Source organism: Mus musculus, chromosome 7, assembly GCF_000001635.26.
Source record: "Mus musculus strain C57BL/6J chromosome 7, GRCm38.p6 C57BL/6J".
In the NCBI taxonomy this organism is placed as follows: domain Eukaryota; kingdom Metazoa; phylum Chordata; class Mammalia; order Rodentia; family Muridae; genus Mus; species Mus musculus.
In genome coordinates this window covers 123,240,645-123,266,533 of record NC_000073.6, presented here as the reverse complement: position 1 = coordinate 123,266,533, position 25,889 = coordinate 123,240,645, and the positions used below count along the sequence as shown (strand labels likewise).

The 25,889-nt window shown below is 46.5% G+C and overlaps 1 protein-coding gene across 7 annotated transcripts in view; it reads right to left on the bottom strand.

The window, feature by feature from the left end:
• Positions 1-25,889, bottom strand: part of Slc5a11 (solute carrier family 5 (sodium/glucose cotransporter), member 11) — a 59,795-nt gene that overhangs the window by 7,855 nt on the left and 26,051 nt on the right. For 6 of the 7 annotated variants that reach the window (XM_011241767.3, XM_011241766.3, XM_011241768.2 and 3 more), the window contains 8 exons: positions 25,736-25,795; positions 18,492-18,596; positions 16,358-16,463; positions 14,041-14,121; positions 7,975-8,180; positions 5,892-6,027; positions 1,238-1,345; positions 797-947 (listed from right to left, as the gene is read on the bottom strand). In XM_011241767.3, the coding sequence (XP_011240069.1) occupies positions 797-947; positions 1,238-1,345; positions 5,892-6,027; positions 7,975-8,180; positions 14,041-14,121; positions 16,358-16,463; positions 18,492-18,596; positions 25,736-25,795 (953 nt within the window). The remainder of the gene's footprint in view (positions 1-796; positions 948-1,237; positions 1,346-5,891; positions 6,028-7,974; positions 8,181-14,040; positions 14,122-16,357; positions 16,464-18,491; positions 18,597-25,735; positions 25,796-25,889) is intronic. The other variant, XR_001785540.2, reaches the window with a different exon arrangement.

Below are 25,889 nucleotides of genomic sequence, written 5' to 3'. Positions count from 1 at the left end.
AGTTCTTAAGCATGTAATGTGGCTTGCAAACATTTTCTCCAGTCTGTGGCTAATCTTTATATCTCTTTAATGGTATCCTTTCAAATGACCAAGTCCCGTACATATCTGACTTTTCTTTAATGGGTTAACATTTGGAGTCAAGTCTAAGGACTCTTTCCCTGAACCACAGCTGAGACAGCCCTATACATGCAACTCGTATGTGACAGGGCTCCAGGGAGCAGCTTATCTATGTCTGTTTTATATCCCATTGTCATGATGCCCATTTCTGCTCTCCTAATGGACTTCAGGACTTGCAAGAGTCTTGGAATAGAAATTATCCCTGACTCAGCTTCAGAGCACCCCACTGTGTTACCCAGATACCTCCTACTACCCCCCAGGTCCTAATGCAGATTGGTGCTTCCCCTCTGAATGTCTGTGTTCTCCCCATTCCCAGTGAGGACACTCACTCATAAGGGCTTTAACTGTCTCTCTGACTTGGTCTCCACTCCTAGCATTATCCCAACAGATGCAAATCTTTTAGTGCTATGTTCTGGAACTGCAGGCTTGTTTTCCAAATCCTGGAACATTATATGAGACTACTTTTCAAATACCAGAACACAACCGGTGTGCGCAGGACATCCCTTGAGTAAATGACTAACTCCTGCCAAGGTCCTGTGACTCAGCAGCAGCAGCTGAGACCAAGGCAGCTTGGGTACACTGACTTTACCTGGCCGCGAGCTTAGTCCCTTCATTGCTAGGTATTTTGCTAGGTATTTGGACTTTTCACTGCCCAGAGTCCTACCCTATAAGGCCTTACCTGCCCACAATCATGAGCTCCCTTTCAGATGCCCGTGGCCGGATGTGGTTCCACAGGTCCATGGTGAAGATGGTGCTGGCACTGTTAAAGATGGAGGTGAGGGAGGACATGAGAGCCGCCACCATCACAGCCATCATGAGCCCACGGAGTCCTGGGGGGCAGAAGGGAGGTCTATAGGCCTTGAGCTTTCTGATGGCCGCTTCTCTCTTCGCTTGGGACTCTATTACCCCAGGCCCAAAGCTAGCTGATCCTGATGGCTCAGCTCTGAGGAAGTAGACCTTCTACTGGCATAGTCAGACAAAACTTTGTGGTCCTGGCAACTTCTGGCCTTTGGGGTGCCCATCGCTCTCCATTGTCATCCATACCTCAGATTATCACCCAGACAGTATCCTTCTTTCTGGGTGGTCTGGGGGACTGAGTATAGGGGTGAGGGGACTTTACCTGTGGGCAGAAGTTCCAGCACAAGTTTGGGGTACGCGATGTCTGAACAGCCAGAGGGGTTGCTACAGACCCTCTGGCAGATGTCAGGATGCGCACAGGCTACTTGATCTACGGAGGAAATGTAAGCCCACAGTGAGACAGACAGGTCCTGAGCCCAGGCCTGGCTCCAGTGTGCCAGAACCAGGCCAGCCCTAGAAGGGTCTATGAGCTTATAGCCAAGAGAACTAGGAAGGAGCCTCAACTCTAAGCTGTGGCCATGCCCCTTCAGCTTTCTGCCAATCTGTAGAACTGGCATGATACCATACTACTTCATAATATTTAGCCTTGATCGTTGTCTGCAAAAGCAACTTTGTTTTGTAAGATTAGAACAAGGCTGACAAGATGGCGCTGACCGTGCCGGCAACCTGTTTGATCCCTGGGTTCCCGGTGGTGGAAGGAGAGAACAAAAGCTCACGTTGCCTCTGACCTCCACACGGATGTCATGACACACGCACACATTCACAGAAACATACTTACCCCACCCCAGCTCCCACATACATAGTTCATAAGTGGACGGAGGGCCAGCAAGCCTGAGGACCTTCATTTAATCTCAAGGTGCCATAGTATAGAAGGAGAGAACAGACTCCTGCAAGTTGACCTCTGACCTCACACAGGTGACATGGCACTCTTGGATGCAAACGTGTGCACACACAAATGCATACACACACAAATGTGCACAAACACTCACACAAATGATTTTTAAAAATAGGTCAATGGATAAAAATTTAAGACACATTAAAAATGTAACACCCTTCAGTCCTTCTTAGAAGGGAAACAAAATACTCACAGGAGCAAATATGGAGATAAAGTGTAGAGCAGAGACTGAAGGAAAGGCCATCCAGAGACTGTCTTACCTGGGGATTCATCCCATATCCAGTTACCAAACCCAGACACTATTGTGGATGCCAAGAAGTGCTTGCTGACAGGAGCCTGATATGGCTGTCTCCTGAGAGGCCCTATCAGAGCCTTACAAATACAGAGACGGATGCTCCAGCCAACTACTGGACTGAGCATGGGGTCCCCAGCAGAGGAGTTAGAAAAAGAACAGAAGGAGATGAAGAAGAATGCAACCCCACAAGAAGAACAACAATATCAACCAACCAGTCCCCCAAGAACTCCCAGGGACTAAGCCGTCAACAAAGGAGTACACATGGCTCCAGCTGCACACGTTGCAGAGGATGGCCTTGTCATGCATCAATGGGAGGAGAGGTCTTTGGTCCTATGAAGGCTCAATAGATGCCCCAGTGTAAGAGAATCGAGGGTGGGGAGGTGGGAGTGGGGAGGTGGGTGGAGGAACACCCTCATAGAAGCAGGGAGAGGGAGGGTGGATTAGGGGATTTGGGGACGGGGGGGACCAGGAAAGGGGATAGCATTTAAAATGTAAATAAAGAAAAAATCCAATAAAAAAATTTAGCACCCAAGTATGACCATACAGAGCATAGTAAAAACATATCACTACTGTCACTGGACACCAAATAAACTGTGATACCTACTATCCAGTCATAGGAAGAGTCATACCTCAGACTTCATCTCCTCAGCTGCCAGGATGGGGGACAGCTATTCACGTCTACAGTGAAGTCCCTCCATGTTACTTTATAAAAAATACTTAGTTTTTTCTTCTCAGGTGTTGGGTCTAGGTCTCAGGGCTTTGTACACACTGGGCACGCAATCCACTACTGAGCTGCACTCTAGTCCTGTCAGTGCTTTCAAGTACCACCCCCGCCCCGCCCCGCGCCCCTCCATCCTTCCTGCCTCTCTCAGCTACTCATAGGGTTCAGTTACTGCTGCTCGCTTTAGATTCAAGCTCTCAGTGAGTTTCAAATCCTGAATATCTTTCCTCTCTTTTCTCATCTTTAAAAAAAAAAAAACAAAACTTTATTTTTAGCTGTGTGGTGGTGACACAAGCCTTTAATCCCAACACTCAGGAGGCAGAGGAGACAGGCAGGGCCAGCCTGGTCTACAGAGCAAATTCTAGTGGTTTCCAGGACAGCCAGAGCTATGCAGAGAAACCCTGTCTTGAAAAACCAAACCAACCAACCAACCAAACAACAACAACAAAAACCTTTATCTTGAAATTATATGTCCGTGGCTGTGTCTGTAAATGGGCTGTGCACATGATTATAAGAGCCCAGAAAGAGGCTTTGGGTCCCCTGGAACTGGAGTTCTAGGGGGCTGTGAGTGGCCTAGCCTGGGTGCCGGGAACTGAACTCGGGTCCTCTGGAAGTATCTGATGAGCTCTTCACTGTGAGCCATCTTTCCAGCCCTACCTTTTTGCTCCCCGCTCCCCCAAATCCTTTCCTCTCCTGAGAAGTTCTCTGGTGTCTCCAGTGTAAAATTGCCCACCCAACCTGGTTCTCTAGTTTGTCTCAGTGATGCACCTCTGCTGTGGCTAGGGTCTGGTTTGAGTTCACGTGTAGAGTTTGGGTCCTCAGTGTGGCAATATCTGGAGGCCCTTTAAAAGGTGAGATTTAGTAGGAAGTCCTTAGATCCCTGGGAATGTGTCCCTCAGAAGGGTTAAGATTGGGCTGGGGAGATGGCTCAGTCAATAAGATGCTTGCTGAGCAAGTATGGGGACCTGAGTTCAGCTCCCAGAGCCCACGTGAGAAACTGGGTACAGTGACACACACTGGTGATGCCGGCCCAGGAGTAAGGGTGGGGAGGCGATAGGAGGATTCCTGGAGTTCGCTGGCATCCTGATCAGATCAGACCAGGTTCACTGAGAGACCCTGTCTTTAATAAAAGTAAAGTAGACAGAAATTGAGGAAGACACTCAATATCAACTTTCAGCCTCCACATGTCCCTGCACACATATGTACAGTGTCTGCATATACACACACAAAACCATATATACCCATAGGCCATATGCATGCACATCACAACCCCCAGAAAAATCAAGGACTTATGTCTTTAGAGGAAAGCACTCTAGAGAAGAAAACACTCAACAGCCTCACTGCTGGGGCACAGAAACCTCCCACTGCTGAAGTTCAAACCTGTGTGCTTCATTCTGCCCTGGGAAAGTTCCCTTCTCTATGCAGATGGAGAAGGAGGAGGGTCCTCTCACAGACATTTAACCAAGGGATTTTCCTAAAAATGCAACCTTCAAACACAAGCTTACAGAGCATGCTCAGTGGGGAGCAGTGTTCTTCCCACAGTATGTCCAGGCCCAGGAGAGTGGCCTGCTGATAACATGCTTGCTGCGCACGCATGGAGACTGAGCTCGGGTACCTGGCACCCATGCAAAGCTGAGCATAGTGCAGGTCTGTAAAGCAAATGCTGAGGAGATGGAGATGGGCAGAGCTCAATGCCCCCTGGTCTAGCTGAGTCATCAAGCTCCAGGGTCGGTAAGATGGGTTCAAACAGTGAGGTGGAGTGACAGAGATCAGCCATTCACACACAGACACACACACACACACAGAGAGAGAGAGAGACAGAGACACACACAGAGAGATAGAGTGAGACAGAGAGACACAGAGAGAGAACAGGTAGAGGGGGATGGAGCGCGGGGCGGGAGGGGGAGAGGGAGGCAGAGAGGGAGTTAGAATGTTCACATTGATGAAATTAATTGGTTCGACTAAGTTTTAAATGACCCCAGGGTCCCTGTGATAACACACCATTCCATAACATTTACTTTCCTGTTAATTAATAGCTCTTTATATGTAACATGTCTGCTTGACAGAGACCTCATTCCCACCCATCTTACAAACGAGAAAACAAAGGAGAGAGGTTAAATGATGTGATTGAGGCCACATAGCTCCTGAGAGGCAGACCTGAGGCTCAAGCACAGGCAGTCCAGAACAACCCAGGTTAGTGATGTGCCTATCACCAGCTCCTGACACCACAGCACCACAGAGGCCCCTAGCCACGGCAGCCTATTAAATACTGTTTATCGCCGGGCGTGGTGGTGCATGCCTTTAATCCCAGCACTCAGGAGGCAGAGGAAGGCAGATTTCTGAGTTCCAGGCCAGCCTGGTCTACAAAGTGAGCTCCAGGACAGCCAGGGCTATACAGAGAAACCCTGTCTTGAAAAACAAACAAACAAAAAATACTGTTTATCCCTGAGTATAAACTTCTTGGCTGCATTTAAATAAAAAGACCTAGCAATACAGGTGCAAACCTGTAATTCCAGCACTTGAAAAGCAGATGTGGGTTCAAGGCCAGCCCAGGCCATATAAGATTCTGCCTCAAAAAGAAAACCTTATGGTTTGTGTGGTGGTGGTGGTATGTGTATGCATGTGTGTGTGCATGTGTGTGTGTGTGTGTGTGTGTGTGTGTGTGTGTGTATGTATGTGTTTGTTCCTATAGAATTATTTATGCCCCCTGATATTTATTGTCACAGGAGGGGTTCCATCAGGCCAAAGTTACCAGAATACTGAGCTCAAACCATAAAGGACCAGCACGTGACCTGTCTTGGGGAAATAAGCACGTGGAACCACATGACCTCAGAGTAGTTTGTGGCATGAAGAATGCAGACTCCCTCAAGCATCCACACCAGTGGGTCTCGTCTGCAGAGTCAGTGTTGGGGAGCAGTGTGAAGGCAGTAGATAGATCATGAGACCATTTCCCAGAGCCCGAGACTTGCAGAGGGACTGCTGACCTCTGCCCCTCTGCTCCTCACCTGGGAAGAGGACTCTGCTGACCATCCCAGGGAACACCATCAGGAAAAGAGGAAGCACTTTCAGGTACGCAGCCATCAGGGAGCCGCCTTTGGCATGAGACAGGTTCTTGGCAGCCAGACTCCGCTGAACAATCACCTGGAACATAGTGAAGGTGGTCGGAGGCTGCATAGCTCCTCAGTAGGAGTGGTGGGACTGAGATCTGGGTCCTTGCTTGGGAGAAAGCATCTCTCTTCATCTTTATCGCCTGATCCGACTGCCCCCTCCCTATTATATCCACAGTTAGACTTTGTCAATTACAGTTCACTCCAGAATTAACCCACCTTTTCGGCTACCATAGTTAGGTAAAAGAATGTACTGAAGACAGTCCAATTAAATCTGTCAGTAGAACAACTTCATACACACACACATATTTTTTCATATATATACACAAATACATATATATGAATGTATTGTGTATATTATATAAAATATGCATATATACATGTATATGAATACACACACATATGCAAAGGAGGGGTCGGAGAGATGGTTTAGCAGTTAAGAGCACTGGCTGCCCTTGCAGAGGATCCATTGTCAGTTTCTAGCACCCACATGGTGGCTCACAAGCATGTGTTACTCAGTCCCAGGGTATCTGAAGCCCTCTTCTCACTTACAGGCACCAGGTTCACACATAGAACACCAACATACATCCTGGCCAACATTCATAGACCTACAGTAAAAATTAATAAATGCTTAGGAGGCAAAGGAAAGATGTACTCTACCAAGATAGCCCCAGTGGGATTGCTATGACCCGGCAGGCTGCACCTGGACAACTCATAGGTAGGGCTCTTGGAGGATGACATCACCTTGATGATGTCACCTCATAGAGGTGGAGTTACGCAGCCTGGGTTCAAGCTTGTCTCCTCATCACCTGGCTGTGTGAACCTGGGAACCCAGTGTCACCTCTCTGTGACTTAAGTATTCTCACCGATCAAATGAACAGCTTTGAAATTAGGTAGAAGTATTTGGAGTACTCAGGATAGCGTCTGACACGTAGTAATCTCTCATAGATAATAATTGCCATAATTTGCATGATATGTTTTTTTCTTCTTGTTCTGCTTTTGCTGTTGTTGAGTTTTTAAAAAATATCCTTTTTATGCTAAAATAACTATTTTCCTAACTAACTGGAGACCTCACTCAGCACCTTGAACAAGAAGAATGTGCAGGGGCAGGGTTTATCCCCCTCTGGACCATTCCCCTAAGCTTTGCTAGACTTCACAGTACAACGTGCACAAATTTAGGACAAAAGTAAGGCTATGTCGAGGCCCATTTCTCTGAAGAAGCTTTGAGACCAAACTCCATCAGGCAGCCACCAGAGGTGTTACAGTGTCAGGATGGTGATAATTATAAAATGTTTGCTAATGCTACCACTGCAGAAATAGTGACAGAAACTGAGCCAGGGGACAAGTGTTGGGGCCCAAGGGATCCATCCCCTCCAAGCTCAAAAGCCCTGGTCATGACTGGGACAATCTCAGTCTGTGGCTTTTCAATTCTAAACTGATGGAAGTTGTAGCCATTGAGTGATTCGTTTTATTTTTGATCCTGTGTGCTCTCAGATTTCTTTCGTCTCACTGTACTTTTTAAAAAGTGGCACCCTTAACCTCTCACAGGACATGCTTATCTGTCATCTCTCTGTGTCCCAGACACAAAAGGGCAGAGTACCTTCATATGGGCTCCAGATTCCTAAGTGTCAGGAGTGTCTGGGCTGTTTGTTGAACAAATGACATGCACTGTAAATCTTAAAATAAAATTTATTATTTCCTTATTTTCTTATAAAGGAGCTTATGACTGGCTCTTTTCAGACATCAAGCAGTGTTTTAGACACACACACACACACACACACACACACACACACACACCCCTTTGTGACCAGCAGCTCTAGATCCACCATTAGCATTTGTAAGAGTAAGAAGCAAAGCAACTGGTAGAGGAGAGGATGGAAGAAATGGAGGATATGGGGAAACAGAGAACAGTACAGCAAAGTCACACCGCGGACGTCAGCCACCCCAACGCATCTGAGAGGCCTTCAGCCAGCTCCCATACCTGATCTGTACACCAATACCAGAGAGATGGGATGGACATGCCAAACAGGATCCCAGGCCAGGGGAGATCAGATGTCAATGGATCTCGGAAGATGTGGAAGGCATCTTCTCGGGGTAGCCCACAGCTGCTGTTCTCACTCCGGTTACTAGCCAGGGCTAAGAAGTACTGGTCCTTCAGGCCTTCCATTCCACCAACAGCTGCAAAACCTAGGAAGCAGAGGAAGCCTAAGACTGCCAGAACCCCATGGCAAGGTAGAGACAGATGGTGGCCTAGTTAGAGCAGAACTCCAGAGGAACGGTGTCCCTTCAAGGGTTCTTAGTCTGTCCTTTTTCTCTTGTCTTCATACCTGCTGTAGATTGCTTCTCGGAATAGTTTTCTGTTAAGTTTATCTGTTTACACAGAGGCTTGGGTGTGCGGGCGAACGGGTATATTTGTGTGCACATGCCATAGTGGAATGTCAGGGTTAGATCAGAGGGCAACTTGTGAGAGTCCGTGTTCTCCTGCCACTGTGTGAATGCCAGAGATAAAGCTCAGGTCATAAGGCCTGATGACAAGTGCCTTTATCCTCGGAGTCACCTCACTGACTGACTACTATCCCTGAATTCACAGTATAAAGCATGGGGGAATATATATATCAATCCATCAAATAATAGGTCTCTGATAATAAAATAGTAGATCTTAGAATGGCTTGGTTATGAAACTGTGAGCATACGCACAAAGATATTCAAATAGCAAGGAGCTGGGAAGATGGCTCAGAGGGTAAAGTGTTTGCTTCACACACACAAGGCCTGAGTTTGGATCCCTGGCATCCACATAAGAGCCAGGCGACACAGTGATCATCTGTAACCACACCATTGGGATAGCAAAAGAAGAGGGGTGGATCCCGAGGGCTTGATGCTCTAGCTAATGGGTGAGCCCCAGGTCCAGGGGGAGATCCCTGTCTCAAACAATAAGTTAGAAAAAGATGGAGGAAGACATCTGACATCAACTCCTGCCCTCCATGTGTGTGCTCATGAACAAGCACACCCATAGACACATGTACAAACACCAGACACACACACACACACACACACACACACACACACACGTGCACACACACAATACACACACAATCAGCAACAACTCTAATTCAGTTTAAAAAAAAAAACTTGGGCTACCTTTTGATATCAAAGCCATAGGTCCTGCTAATATCGCTGTAGTTTGTGACCCACCTTTAAAACTGGAAGTGTTGAGAGGCTCACAATGGCCACCCAGCTTGGCCTGGATGAAGACACCAGAGGCCCCTCTGCCTTGTGACCCACCTGCAGGGAGAGCCACTATGAAGTGCAAGTATGTGGTGGAGAGTTGGGAAAGGAAAAGACGTTGAACAGTTTGAACATTATGAAGAAAGGTGGAAATGGAATCGGAGGGTAGTGAGGGGCAGCCTGGTGTGAGTAGCCTCTGCTGCCACCTGAAACCACGGTAATGTCCCAGCTGGTGCTATGGGCCATGTTTGTGTCCCTCGCCATGCAGCAGCAGGGGTCTGTGCCAATGTCTGTGGCCCACGTTACCACCAAAAGCCATGTAGATATCCCTGCTTTAGGCTGCTGCCTGGGACCATGTTAATGTTTAAGGGCTGTGCAGAGCTGGCCCCGCTCATCAGCAGCTGTGACACTTGGAAGAGTGTGCCCCATAACTTACCTGGGTGGCATAGTAGAGCAGTCCTGGTAGCAGGACAGGGACAAAAAATGTGCCGCTCAAGGGCATGAATACAGAGAGCTGGCACCATCCTTTGTCTGGAGAGATGGCTCAGCAGTTAAGAGCACTTGCTTGAGTGTTTGAGAGGAATGGGGTTCAATACCCAGCACCGACATAGAGGCTCACAACCATCTGTAACTCTGGTCCGGGGCCTCCAATGCCTCTGCAGATGCTGCACCTGCACAAGCTCATATGCACACATGCAAGCACACTCACATGCATGCACCCCCTACCCCATCTCCACTCCCATACACACACACACACACACACACACACACACACACACACACAGGCATGCATGCAGACAAAATACCCAAGCACATAAAAGAAGTTAGAAAGTTTTTGAGGAGCAAGTGAACCTGAACAGACAAACCACAGCAGATAGCGCAGTTGAGTAGAGAATTGAATCAGGAGTGGGGTCAAGCTTCCTAAGTTCGTGAATCATTTGTTGATGATTGAAGTACCGACCGTGGCCCAGAGGGAAGGCGGGGCCTGGGATTCTGTCTGATTGAAGGGCAGACCCTGACTTGGCAGATCAAGCTTGGGGCTGGGATTCCTTTTATGAGCTCAGGGGTGACAGTGAGGTTGCTGGCCATGGACCACACTCTTGATAGCACCAGTGTAAGAGCTATAAGCATATCAAATAAAACTCCACTTGGATAAAAGATAATGGCTTCTGAGCTTTAGTCTTCATCTACTCAACCCCTTCCAGATCATTTTCCCAGGTCATTAAGCAGCCAGTCATATCAGTATCTGTAAACAATAATGTCATCTCTTTGATTTCAGTAGATGTAGCTTATATTTTATATGGCATCAAGTAATAAAAATAGCCTTTTCCTGATTCTGCTAGGACAGTTTGTAGTATCAAATGTTCTGGTTTCTTCTTTAGAAAACAGACTACTAAGGTTTTTTTTTTTTTCTTGAATCAAAAAAAATTTTTTAAAGATTTATTTATTTATTATATGTAAGTACGCTGTAGCTGACTTCAGACACTCCAGAAGAGGGAGTCAGATCTCATTATGGATGGTTGTGAGCCACCATGTGGTTACTGGGATTTGAACTCCGGACCTTCTGAAGAGCAGTCGGGTGCTCTTACCCACTGAGCCATCTCACCAGCCCTCTTGAATCAAATTTAATAAGTCACAGACTATATATGAGCAAGGAATGGTGGCTGTCTCTCAACCTGGCTATTTCCTGTCATCTTGCTCATTCCTGCTGCAACGATGTAAACTTCTTTTCCATAAGGCCCTCCCTCCCCACAATGACAGACTGAAAACTCTCAAACGGTGAGCCAATGCAGATCTTTCGTGTTTCTAAGTTCTTCATGTCAATAATTCTATTACAGCCATGGAAAAATTAACAGACATAAAAACAAAACAAAAAACAAAAACCCTCTGCAAGACCAGACTCCATCACAGCACAGGTAATGCCCAAGGCATTTGAAGTGGAAGTGTACAAAAGAGCTATCAAAAAAAAAATCTACACTCAGCTTAGCCCCTAACCAGATTGGCCCTTCATTAATGACCTGGCCAAAGAGCTATGCTCATATTCAAACATAAATTCAATTTACTCAACATCAAAGGAAATAATGAGATGCCCAAGAAAGAAAGAAAAATGACCTACCGTTTTGAAACAAAGTGATAAAGGCAAACTGAGAGTTGACCCAGATGTTGCAACTGTCAGACAGGAAATGAAAAATAACCGTGATTAATAGGTTATATAGGCTGCAGTGCGAATGTGGGCAATATTCATGACTAGAGGGACAATCTCAGCAGAGATAAACCAGGAAGGGCTAAATGGGGCTGGGGTGCAATTTGGTGGTAGAGTGTACACTTAGCAAGCATAAGGAGGTTGGTTTGTTCCCCAGTAACAGAAAAATGAAAGAGAACGATGAAAGAGAGAGAGGGGAGGGAGGGAAAGAGAAGGAAGAAAAGATGAAAGGATATAATGGAGATAATACAGAGATGACAAATCGCTCTTCCATCAGCAGACAACACAGCCAAAGAAGCCATCAGCAAGCTGGAAAACATGCAAATAAAGATAACCCATGCTGAAATAGAAAGAAGAGGCTGTGAGGTGTGACATAGGGGGTTTGGTGAGACTTGGAACTAACCAAGTGTGGTGGTGCACACCTTTAATACCAGCAGTGACCCTAGCCCTGAGAGGCAGAGACAGAGGCCAGCGTGATCTACAGAACAAGTTCCAGAACATCCAGGAAGAGGAGAAGAAGGAGAATGAGGGAGAGGAGGAGAAGGGGGAGGAGGGAGGAGGAGGAGGGAAGGGAGGAGGAAGAAGAGAAGAAGAAGAGATAGGGAGACAAGAGGAGAGATGAGAAGTCAAATGTGCCATTAAATCACAGTTCCGCAAATCTCAAGAGTCTCAATGAGGATGACCACAACCCGCATTTACATATCCTATTAGAAATGCTGCAACGGAAGAGTAAAGGAACCGGGCACAGTGGCTTAGAAGTTCAGCGCCCGCCTCAACCACACTGTGAGAAAAAGAAGCAATAGGCGTTAAAAGTTAACAATAAAAAAAAGATGATGCCGAAACCTTCATGGCAGCCAAAGGAGGGATGGGATGGGTCTCGGTACACGGAGATACACGGAGGTACACAGAGGAGAAGTGAGAACAGCAGACCTCCCCGCTGTGGTGCAGAAGGCAGGAGAGACTCTGCCAATGTACTGGAAAATCAAGTCACAACCAAGATCATTATATACAGTCAAGGCGGTTTTCAAAAGTGATCAACAAACAGGGGTGCTTTCAGACATACAAAAATGTACTACGACAGGGAGAGAAAACAAAAAGGACGAACTTTCTTTTTCTTCACCAGGGTGCAAAGCTGACTAAAAAGCTAGCAAGTGATCTTTGTTGTTTGAAGCATGAAGCGCGTGTATGGCTCAGTGGTTCTTTCTTTGAAATATCATTTGAAAGTTGAAGGTGTCATACGTCCAAAACACAGTCCATGCCCTGCACAGTGCTAAAAGCCAAATTCTTCCTGTGTCTTTGAAAGGACCCGATCCCGGGCTTCTCCACAACATCATCAGTTTCACTGCCAGAGGCAAGATGGCTTCAGTTTAAAGTCTGAAGCTGCTTGCCTAGACCCGAGTCCTCGTGTTTTGTTTGTTTTCTAATATTCTGTCTCTTTATGTTTCCCTGGCTGGTGAAGTAGTTGTACGTGACAAGCCACCTAAAATGCCAGCGTGTAGTAGGCAGAGATTGAATCTCCATAGCAACCTGGCTAGCTGTACTAGAATTGCTGGGTTTAGATGGAAACTTGAAGACACAAGACACCCAAGGTCAACCTTGGATCTCCACAGGCAAGTACACACACCCCCACCTGTGTGCTCCCACACAAGCAAATATGCATACATACGTGCATGCGCCACACAAACGGAGAACAACAAAGATCTCCCATGTCACTGCATCGCATTTTACATGGACGTGCATCTGAATGTCATGTGCTTTGACATGTTGCCTGACACTGGGGTGACAGGAAAGCACTGTTCTGCTGTTTACTCTTCCGTTTCCAAATCTCAAAAGGTCAAAAACATCACTGTCTGTCAGAGTTTGACACCTCCCTTCCTTTCACTGATTTATGTAATCGTCTATCCACACCAGTATCAGAAAAAAAGCTTGTCCACTTGTCACTTTAAAAATTAGTCAGTTTATTCTCTATCCACTACAATGTGGTCAGCTCTGAAACTGTATACACACAAGCAACAAAACAAAACAAGGTTGTACTTATATACTTCTATACGCATAATAACAGTACTCAAAGAAAGAGAGACCATCAATATGAGAGGGAGTAAGGGGAGCCATATAGGAAAGGTTGGAGGAAGGAAAGGGAGAGGAGAAGGTGACATAATTATATTTTAATTTAAAATATTTTTTAAAAGAAAATTAGTAAAACCCAGAGCTGGGGGTATGACTTGCTGGTGCCCATGTGAGAGCTGCGTTGATCTAGATTCTTGGGGGAGGGGCAGACAAGTGATTCCAGAGCTGAGCAGCCCAGCCAGTATAGGCAAACCAGTGAGCTCTGGGCTCAATGAGAGACTGAGGTCTCAAAACATTAAGGTGGAACAGGTTAACTAACTGAAGAAGAAACCTGAAATTGCACACGCACTCACAAACATACAGGTGATCTCCTGCCTCCACTCCCCCTCCCACCTCTCTATCGAGCACACACACACACACACACACACACACACACACACACACACACACACATGCACACACGGGAATAGGAAGGAGCAGGTAGGAACTAAATATGCTTCTTGATCTCTGCGTTTGCTTATCACAGTGATGAAAAGAGAGTTCCCCACTTACTGTAGCCCATGAGGATGAAGGCTCCTATAAGCATGATAACAGTCTGCAGAGCATCTGTATAGATCACAGCGGCCAGACCTCCTGTAGGGAAGAGCAGAGGTTAGGGTCAAGCACTCCCACAGGACCCAGAGTAACCCTCTGGTCCCTCTGTGCGGCGAACATTTCACAGTGTTGCTTCAGCTTCAGCTCCCAGTGACTTGCAGTGATCAAAAGAATAGGGTGGATGTGCTTGCATGGGACTCCACATCTTCCCTCTAGGAACCCTGGGACTTTGTTGCCCTGAGAACAGCACTCTTTAAGAGACCTCAGGTGGACTGGAGAGATGGTTCAGCAGTTAAGAGCACTGACTGCTCTTCCAAAGGTCATGAGTTCAAATCCCAGCAACCACATGGTGGCTCGCAATCACCCATAATGAGATCTCTTTGGGTGTGTCTGAAGACAGCTACAGTGTACTTAAATATAATAAATAAATAAACCTTTAAAAAAAGGTTTTAAGAAGGTACCACACCAGAGAACAAAATGCTGGGCAATTAGGGAAACATGTAGAAACATGTAGAAGGGTGTGGCATCCTTAACGTCCCCTTCCTGAGCATCAGTAATGGAGCCTTCTCCCGAGTGATGGGAGACCTGGCTTACAATCCCACCCAAACTCTCTGCTGTTCTCTCAAGTGAGGCAGAAGTCACGAGAGCTCATAGTTTAGTGCTCTGAGTCCATCTTGTTTCTATACCACAGTTTAGTACCCACTGAGCCCTTCTTTTTTCCATACTGAGGCATACCATTCTATTTCAATTGGTCACTGAATATCTGGTGACACCAGGCTCTGGGTGCCTACCAAGAGGCAAGTTCCTGCCCTTATAGAAACTCTAGCCAAACAGAGGAGACAGTCTCCTTCATTCAAGGAACTCAGAGATGAACTGGCCGGGACAAGGACGACGAAATAAACATGACAATTAGCTCACTCCCCTCCAGCTCTGAGCACGTGGCTTCCAGTAGTCTCTCTGCATTAGGGGCCTCTGTGTGCATCGAGTTGTGTCCCCTTCCTCTCTGAGTAGGGTGGTGTTCTGTGACACTTGGAGCAAGTTTTTCTTTCTTTTTCCTCCAGAGTACTAGTCCCTTCCCTGCCTCCTAGCCAGCTCCTCAGAGCGGCTGCAGTCATGTTCTGAGGCAAGCCTTCGAATAGCAGCCCTGAAGCTCAGTGGATAGGGCACATTGTCATTGTCACTGACGCTCTAGCTATTCTGTGGAGGGGGGATGTGTGCTCTCATCCCACAGGCTCTACAGTTGTCCTCCTCTCTGCTCAGGACTCTCCACACTTCTCATGTCATTTAAATTTGGTTGTGAGAGCCCCTTTGAGAGCCCTTGACTGAGTATCCTATGTTTTTAAAAGAGACCTCCCTTTTAAAAGCTCCTTTAAAAGAGCTTCCCCAGCTCCTTAGTCACCCTTGATAGCATTTATCAATATACTCTGAGATTGACAATTGAGTTCTTTGTTCATGATTTGTTTCTTCATAGCCACTAGAAGTTCTGTGTGTGTGTGTGTGTATGTGTGTAGTGTGTGTGTGTGTGTGTGTGTGTGTGTGTGTGTGTGTGTGTGTGTAAAAGTTTTGGGTTATGTTGTTAATTTGGTTTCAGTAGTTTTCTCTTGGTATGGGGGAGGTGTTCTGGAGAGACAGGATCTCTGTATAGCCCAGGCTGGTCTTGAACTCCTGCCCCAGACCCCCAAGTTCTGGAATTATAGGCCTGAGCCAACACAACCAGCTTTATAATAGAGACTTTTGTTTCACAGGTCTATTTCTATACCAGTTTTCTATGGCAAACGGCACACAGGTGATTGACACAACACACGTGAGTATGTGTATGTGCGCATACATTTGTGGAATGAATTGCACCAAGAGAAGGCAGACAAGGGTGAAGCCAGAGTAGATAAACAGGTGACTAGTCAAAACACAGCTATTTGAAAGCCTCCTATTTGAGCACAAATTTAAAAGGAAAATATAGAGCTGTCTAAACTTAGGGCCTTAAACTTAGGATCCTTGTGCCTCAGCCTCCTGGGTGTTGGGATGACAGACTTGATCCCATCTGCCTTATCTGGCTTATCTGTGGTGCATTTAAATAATCCCTCATCTTATTGAATAGCCTTCTTCCCTTTGCATAATGATTTTTAAAATGTGATTATTCAGGACAGTGGAGTGAGTGTGAGATTTAGTAAGTAAATGGCCTTAGCCATGGTGTGTCACAGAAGGTGTATCAGGAATAAGTGGGTGGCCCACAGCCCTGCCTACCAACTCTCTAAGTATCACCCATGCCCCATGATACCTGCAACAGTGTACAGAGCTGTGATTGCCAGCAGCCCTACTATGGCCAGGTACAGATCCAGATGCAAGGACTGCTGAATGAAGATGGCCCCTGCATACATGTCGACCTGTAGGATGGGAAGTTGAAGAGTTTATGGATAGGTAGATGGACTAGGGAGTAGGGGGGTAGATGGATGGATGAGGAGTGTGTGGAGGAGGGAGTGTGTAGATAGATGAGTCAGAGAATGGGTGGAAGAGGGACTGAATGGGTGAATGGAGGAGGAAGTGAATAGGTGGACTCATGAAGGAGTGGATGGATGACAGAGTGGGCAGACAGATGGATAGATGGATGGATGGATGGATGGATGGATAGATGCATGGATAGATGGATGAAGGAGTGGATGGAGTGGATGGATGCATGGATGCATGGATGGATGGATGCATGGATGGATGGATGCATGGATAGATGGATGAAGGAGTGGATGCATGGATGGATGGAGGAGTGGATGGATGGATGGATGGATGCATGGATGCATGCATGGATGGATGGATGGATGGATGGATGGATGGATGGATGAGTGGATGGGTGGATGGATGGATGGATGAGTGGATGGATGGATGCATGGATAGATGGATGAAGGAGTGGATGGATGGATGCATGGATGGATGGATGCATGGATGGATGGATGCATGGATAGATGGATGAAGGAGTGGATGCATGGATGGATGGAGGAGTGGATGGATGGATGGATGCATGGATGCATGGATGGATGGATGGATGGATGGATGGATGGATGAGTGGATGGGTGGATGGATGGATGGATGGATGAGTGGATGGATGGATGCATGGATAGATGGATGAAGGAGTGGATGGATGGATGGATGGATGGATGGATGGATGGATGGATGACAGAGTGGGCAGACAGATGGATAGATGGATGGATGGATGAATGGATGGATGGATGGATGGACAGATGGATGGATGGACAGATGGATGGATGGACGAGGAAGTAGGTGGATGCATGGGACAGGGAATGGGTGAGTGATTGAAGAGGAGAATAGATTATGATGGGCATTCCCAGCAACTCCCCATGACCAGACTCTCTTTCAAACTCTAACAAATACAGAAAAGCTACACACATTATTTCCTCATGCATCTCATCCTAAGATGAAGGGAGGGGGCTCAAAATGAAGCCCCGTGGGCAGTTAAGTTTGAGAGACCTGCCCTGCACTCTGGCAACAACCTCATGGCCTCCCCACTTCTGCTCTCTTCCTACCTGTCCTCCTCCACACTGTGACCTGTGTGTTCCAGCCAGGGTGATCTCGTTCACCTGTGTGGCTCTCACATCATCCATAGTAGGCAAGCAAGAGCTGCACACCAGGCCCTTCAATGCTGGCCAGTTGGTAACCTCATATTCTTTATTCACTCTGTATCTCTAGGGCTTTGGGCTCTGCCTCTTAACACATCATAATTTCATGCATCTTCCAGCTTTAGCTTGTGTTAGTATAGCCATCGGGAATGGTGACACACCTCTTTCCAACTGGTGGACTGTGCCTAAGACGACACTCACCTTGTGCCAGACTATAAGGAAGCATTCTAAAAAGAGTGCCTTGAGTCTGCAGCCAGGACACAGTCAGTTGCTGCTGTTTGTACTAGATGGGATGTCTTCTGCCCCTGCAGGACAGACATCCATGTAGGACAAAAGTATCACCACCCCCAGGGGTGACATCTTGAGCTGATCCTGCTGAGCAGTCCAGCCTGGAGGCTACAGTGCATGTGGTGTTTGCCACCTTCCTGGAGACTAGCCCATCCAAAGGTCAGCGTGAGGCATGCCCAGGCAGTCCCCAGCACATCTGATTAAGATCTGCCCACTCTCTCGTTTCTGGAGGAAGGTCACAGGGCAAGGAAGTGGGGGTGGTTCTTGGATCTCTGTTCATGCTGAGATGTCACCAAACAAACTTTGGCAGGCCTAGGGAGGGATTCCTTGCCTCTGCCTGGCCTTTATTCATGATTCTTCTGCCTCCTCCCCTCTCTCTATCCCCTCTAACATCAAACCTGCCCCAGAGAGAAGTGATATGGAAGAAATGCCTTGCATGCACTCGGTTAGCCTCTCACCGTGCCGTAGGAGCATGGCTAGGCTGTGTGTCCACCTTACCGAGATCTTGGTGAAGATGTAGATGAACAGGTAGAGCACAGCCAGGGTGATGGAGATCCTGTTGCCCCCAAAGCGCCGCCTTAGATATTCTGGCATCGTGGTTACCTGGGGGTTGAAAACGCTTGTAGCCCCCAGGTGGCCTTGGGCATTTGCCTCCTCAGCTTGGCTACCAGCCCCGCCCATCTCTCCCATGACCACTGAAGTCAGAAGCACAGAGTATCTTTTTGGCTTCTCCATGGGAAACAATGAGGACGAGGACTTGGGGAGGGGCAGACTGTGGAGGCATTTGAGTCTAGACAGGGTTCTGTACCTAACTATTGTGTTTCAGGTGTGTGTTCATGAGTGTGTGTGTGTGTGTGTGTGTGTGTGTGTGTGTGCACATAACGACTGCATGCCACAGCACAAATGTGGAAGTCAGAGGACAGCTTGCACAAGTTGACTCTCTCCTTCCATCATGTGGGTGTGAGGATCAAATTCAAGTTGCCAGGCTTGGCAGCAAGCACCTTTCCCAGCTGAGCCATGTCACTACCCCAGACATGAGACAGGATGTTCTCCATCCTAGTTTAGATGTAGGCCGAATTTCTGTAATGTGGTTTTTTTTTTTTTTCTATTTAAGCAAACCTGCCTTTCTACTTAACTTTATACTTAAAAACTTTTGGTTTTTTACTAAATGCTTTTGGTTTTCTGAGGGGGAGATTTCAAGATAGGCTCTCTCTATGTGTCCCTTACTGTCCTAGAACTCACTTTGTAGACCTTCAACTCAGCCTGCCTCTGCCTCTGCCTCTCAAGTGCTAGAAGCACAACCATGCCTGGAGATATTTAAAACAAAACAAAACAAACAAAAAAAAAACAAAACAAAACAAAAAACAAAAAACAGTGCTAGAAATTGAATTCTGGGCCTCTTGCACATTAAGTAAGTATTCTACTTCTGAGCTACACTCCAACCCTTGAAAATGAAGTTTAAATGGCTACTATAAGTAGAAAACCAGTCCCAATTTTAAGGAAACCCAGAAAAATAATAGATTGAGCAGCAGGCATTGTCTGTTCTCCTTCAGCAACTTCCTGTTGCAGAGAGCCGCTCATGGTGACAGAGAGATTCATGAGCAGATGGGCAGTAAGGACACGGCAGGAGAGGACGGGGTTGGGGGAGGAGACAATGATAGCATGCAGTTGTAAGGGACACACTGAGGCAACCCAGGGTGTGGAATTGGAGGGGAAATGTGGTATGTGATCATGTTGTATACATGTATGAAATTCTCAAAAGAATAATTTTTTTAAAAACAGAGAGGAGCAAGAGATAACATTGCTGAAGTACTAAGGGCATCTAAGCTGCACATGAGACTTTGCCCTCTGTCCCATGATAAGATGAGCGTGCCCCATAGCATATCACATAAACACACACAGTGCCTACATGTCATTAAAAAAAAAATAAAGCTCACTTTTTTTAAGGGGGAAAAAAATCCACCAAGCAAGATGGTTTATGTTTACAATCCCAGCATTCAGGAGGCTGAAGCTGGAATATTAAGAGTTTAAGGTTATTCAGTAAGACCCTGTTGCAAAATAAAATAAAATAGAATAAAATAAAATAAAGAGAAAAATTTAAAACCCTGAAAGACAATGGGAAGATAAGTTTTGTTCCATGGAACAGTGTAGTTGGTCCCACAACCAACACTGAAATTATTACAGGAATCCCTGTCTGCCCATCCTCTAATGAGAAGCAAAGAATTCTGGGAACAAAATGTGCAGACTTGAGAAACGGTGAGCAGAGAACATCTTCCTCCAAGAGGCCCTGAGTTCTGAGCACTCCCAGACATCTGGGATGGGAGGCTGAGGCCGAAGCAGTCATGAGCACGTGGGATGCCCAGGGACTGGGGTTGTCCATGACTCTGGGAATCATGATTTGGCCTGTAGTTTTTAAAGGCTATGGGATGTCCCTCTTAGTCACTCTGGGACCTGGGACTGGCAGACATTCCTCTACAAGGTCACAGGTGTCAGGTGAGGAAGGATAGGTGATGATGACAATCACAGGGTGCATGTCTACATTTGGAGAGGCTGTGCTGTGGTTTGGACTCAAGGCATGTTCCAAAAACTCACATGGGGAGGGCTTGGTCCCCAGTTGATGGCTCTAGTCAGAGAAGTCATTGGATCCTGGGCCTCTGACCTAGTAATGGATTAATCTATTGATGGATTCATAACTTGCTGACATTATCAGAAGATGGAGGGAGCTAGGATGCTGCCCTGGCTGGAGTCACGGCAGACCTGCCTTGACTGTCATCAGCCCTTTCCTGACTCTGCTTCCTGGATGCCATGAAGTGAGTGGCCTTTTCCACCATGCTTTTTCCTCCACGATGTTTCTGCCTTGCCATGGGTCTAAAGCAAGGGAGCCAACTGGCAGAACTCTCTGGAAATGTGAAAAGAAGCCCCTCCCCGTGTTTAATCTCAAGGACCATGTCACAGTGCAGACAAATGACTAATGTGGGCTAAGTAACCAGACATGCTTCAAGAACAAGTCTTGGTAGTGATCCCAGCATCTGAGAGACTGAGGCAGGAGGATTATGAGTTTGAAGCCAGCCTGGACTACCTGGTGAAACCTGTCTCAAAAAAGTTAAACTGGTAAATTCATAGTAGAATCTGATGGAATGTCCTAGACAGTAGGAGTGCTTCTAGTAAGATGAGTTAAATGTTGACACATATTTGAATTTTTCATGTTAAAATATTGCCAAAAATAAATATAGCAATAGATATGTTAGTAGGATTAATAAAGCTTTGTTATCCATCTCTTCTCAAAAGGCAGGTTGGGATGCTGACTCTCATGGATGTCCTGCCTGGGTCCTCTTATTTGCTGCAAGGATGTTCAGCAGGAAGTTTCCAGAAGTATTTTATGCTGAGCTCTGACACTGTCAGGAATACTGCACAGAGAGGTTGAAGCAAGCAAGCCTTGTACACTGTGGGAGCTGAGACCTAATCAGAGAGCACAATGGGTGCTCCAGTCCATTCAGATAAAAGTGCCAGAAAAGGCAACCACTATCTAATCTGTGAATGATAGACAGCTGCATCTGGCCTTGGTTCCTGAGCGCCATTGGCTGCTGGCATTGACTATCAGTTGACCCTGGGGTCAATCTAGGAGAACTGCAGCTTCTACCTACAAGAAGTTTCTAATTATTAAAAGACAGAAGAGGAGGAGCAGGAAGGAGGGAACAAAGGAGAGTGTGCATCATTAACACACTACACAATAAGCCTTCGTATCTCCAAGGTATCCCTTATTCTATAGCCCAGGCCATTCAGGAAATAGCCCAGTGAGTCAGAGGATCTAGACCACAATACTCCACATGTAGATTCAGTGCTAAAGGGCCAGGGGACCAAATAGGTACCATCCCTCTTGTTGGCGTTGACTGAATGGACAGAAGTAAACACAGCAGCCAGATGTGGTGGCACACACCCATAATTCTGACATGGAGATCACAAATTCTAGGTCAGCTTAGGCCACATACCGAGACTGTCCCAAAAGTTAACTAAAACAAGATAACTCGAACAAAAGACAACCACCCTTAGAGATTACCACTCCAGCTCCCAGGGCCTTGGCTGACAGTAGCTCTGCATTAGGTTATACTCTCTGTCTGTCTTGATGGTGGAGGCTTTAGAGGGAACCTCAGAAACTCTCTCCAGATGAGACCGAGTCTGCCCTGCATCCATGTCCATGGGAAACCCTCACTACTGTGAAATCAATGGCACCTGATTATACCCCCACCTGAGGCTTAATGCATGGTCTTCACTAGACAGATACACAGAGGAAATGACAGACAAGCGTGTGGTTGCTTGGTAGGCACCAGAAGGCTATGGCTCAGTTTCCATGTTCATGAGCAAAGCTAGTCTCTAAGGATGGGGAGTATTTAGTGCTGTCCTCGAACATGGTAAATCTGCAGTACCATCTAAGCGCTGAGGAGGTGCTCAGTCTGTAGCCTGCAGTGATATCTAAGGGCTGGGGAGGTGCCCAGTCTATGCTGCTGTGCTCAAAGAGGGTTATAGTTTGATCCCCAGAACCCATGGGAAAACCTGGGTGTGGTAGCACGCTTAGAAATCCAGTGCTGGGGCTGGAGAGATGGCTCGGTGGTTAAGAGCATTGGCTGTTCTTCCAGAGGTCCTGAGTTCAAATCCCAGCAACCACATGGCGGTTCACACTATCTATAGAGCGATCTGATGCCCTCTTCTGGACTGCAGATGCATATGCAGTAGAACACTCATACATTACATAAATTAAAATAAGAAAAAAATAAAAATAAATAAATAAATAAATAAATAAATAAATAAAATAATTGCTGAGGATGCAAAGACAGGAGGATCCTAGCCTGGCAGCCTAGAGCCCAGTGAGAGTTCCTCTCTTAAAAAATAAGGTTTGGCTCCCGAGAAACAAGGCCCCAGGCTGAACTCCAGCCTGAAAGTGCATGCGCATAAGCAGGCATGTTCAGTTCACCCACATGTGTGTGTATGCACACATATGTGCACACACAAGTAATAATAATAAATTCTCAGTGGATAGCAGCAAATGGAGAAGTTCTAGAAGACAGTATACAGAAAAAAATATCTTTATGACCTTGGAGTAGGTAAGGACTTTTGTTGTTATAATTGGAGAGGTCTTACTCTATAGGTCAGCCTGGAACTCAGGTAGCCTAGGATTGCCTCAAACTCATGGCAATTCTCCTGCCTCGGCCTCCTGAATGGTAATATAACAGGCATGAACCACCAGATCTAACCAGGAAAAGACATTTTAAAATGAGACATTGAAAGGAAAGGTGAGCCGGGCATGGTGGCGCACGCCTTTAATCCCAGCACTGGGGAGGCAGAGGCAGGAAGATTTCTGAGTTCGAGGCCAGCTTGGTCTACAAAGTGACTTCCAGGACAGCCAGGGCGACACAGAGAAACCCTGTCTCAAAAAGCCAAAAAAGAAAAAAAGAAAAAAGAAAAAGAAAAAGAAAAAGAAAAAGAAAAAGAAAAAGAAAAAGAAAAAGAAAAAGAAAGAAAGGAAAAGTGATAAATGGGATTATGGTAAAACTGAAATCTGTTTATTGAGAAACTCCAGTAATTAAGTGATTAGGTGAATCTTTAGTGGTAGAATACCTTCCTGGCCTCGTATCACACACACACACACACACACACACACACACAGAGAGAGAGAGAGAGAGAGAGAGAGAGAGAGAGCGCCTCTGACTAAAAAACACATCTATAACTCCTAAGTTACCCAACAGCTTTTTTCCAGAACTGACTTTGCAAATTCCAGAATGTATACCCTGTAAGAAAGTGTCATTAGCATCATGGTCCTCCACAGTCCAATAGAGCAAACTAAAAGCCCACAAGTCACAGAATGGTTAGTACAAGCTCTGGAGTCACTCTACACAACCCTACACCACAACAGATTCTCATCTCACCTCACTACACAGCTCAAGACAGCCAGCTGCATACATCCCAATTCCATGCACACACAGCTTTGGGGAGTCAGATCAACTGCATAAAATTCCACCGCACAGGGTGTATAATTGAAACTATAACACTGAGCCAGGAAGTAAGCGGCCATGACTAAAGAGGAAGAAGCATCCAGAAGAGGTTTACATCCGGACATGGGTGTTCACCTTACAACACAACACATTCATGCTTTACGGCTTGACTCTCTGTTTACTGTGTGCTGCCACACCCACCTTTACGTCCCATTAAAAGCAAACTGGGTGGTGGTCTGCGTTCTCGCTGCTGTGGCACCCAATGTGGGCTCACTCTCCTTTGGCACCACCCAAAGGATGTCTTTTTCAATAATCCCAGGAATTTTATTTTCTTTTTCCAATTTTGTGGTTGAGGGCATGGAACCCAGGGTCTGTGCCCATGGGCTAGCAAAGTATCACTGGCCTGCACCACAGCCGGATATCATCTTGTTATAGGACAGTAAGAGTGTACAGCTCTATTCACGTTGTCCCTTTTCCTGGCTTTCTGTACCATGGCAAGGATGCCCCCTCTGCCTTGGAAGGCACCGTGGCTATTGGCAGTTTACAAACAGTTATAGCAGCCTGAATTATCTCAGATCTCTCACTCCCCACTCCCCGTAGCCAACCTCCCAGCATGCAACATTGCTGTCTGCTTGCCAGAGAAAATGGGACCCTTCATCTGAGAACACCTGCCTATCCCTCCTGCAACTCTGATGAGCAGCCTGCATCTCGCCACCCTTTCTCCTTCCCTGTCTGATCAGTTAAAACCGACTGCTGAGCAGGTGCTTGCAGACCGAATCAGACAACCCAAGGTCAACCCTCCCAGACTCATGGAATGAAAGAACCAGTTCCTGAAAGTGTCCTCGGACCTCCACGGTGTCTGTGGCACACATGAACAAGTGCACACGTGCAAGCTTAAGTGAACATGCACACATGCACACACACACACACACACACACACACACACACATCACTCTTGGTATATCTGAGATATTTTCCATTTTCCCTATTTTGCATGAGTTCAAGAGCAGGCCCAGGCCCCCTCCTCATCCAAGCCTCCTTTAGACTCCTGGTAATCTCCACAGGGGAGCCATGAATCCCACTCGGTCACTTTTTGACTTTTCATAGTTTCTAATCCCCCAACTCCCCCTACTTTGTCTATTTTTAAATTTTCATATTACAAAGTTAAATTCAGTCATTGCTCAGTGGGTGGCTATGACGCCTTTCGACCTGATACAGACAAAGGTCTGAGGAACGTGAGGGACAAGCAGCTGACAGTGGCATCAAAAAGCCTTTGCACACTGCTTTCTACCAAGTCTAAGCCAAGGCCGAGGTTCTGTGGTAGCAGCTCTAAATTCCATCTCTAGCAGACTCCGACAAAGACCTAAGTGGATATCTCATCTGTTCAATTCTTTGTTGCCATGCCATCTCAGACAGAAATAGCTCAGCCACTGGGTCACGCACATGTACACAGATGTATATGTGTGCGTGTGTTTTAGCTAAAAGCAACATGTTGTGGCTTATGCACATAGGGGATCGTAAGTTTACATTTGGGTTCTGACATTGTAAAGATCTTTTTTGAGCAGTCTCTGAGTACCGCATGTGTACAGTGGATATTGGGTCTGCATGGGATGAGGGTCCTTTTTTTCTCACTTCTGCAGCATCTGTTCCCAGTGGCAGATTTGCTGGCTGTCTGGTGGATATCCATAGTGGGAGGTGCGCTGGCCTTCCCACAGCTGTTCCCATGCCATATTGCCCACCCCACTTCACACTCACCTGGCCAGCAATGTAGATAGGAAGGAAGACCCAGGCCAGCATCAGCACAGAAAACAAGCCCTGTCAAAAAAAAAAAAAAAAAAAAAAAAACCCACAGTCAGAGCTGCCCCACACGTGGGATGGAGCCATTTCCTGCACCTTGAGCCAGTCTAGC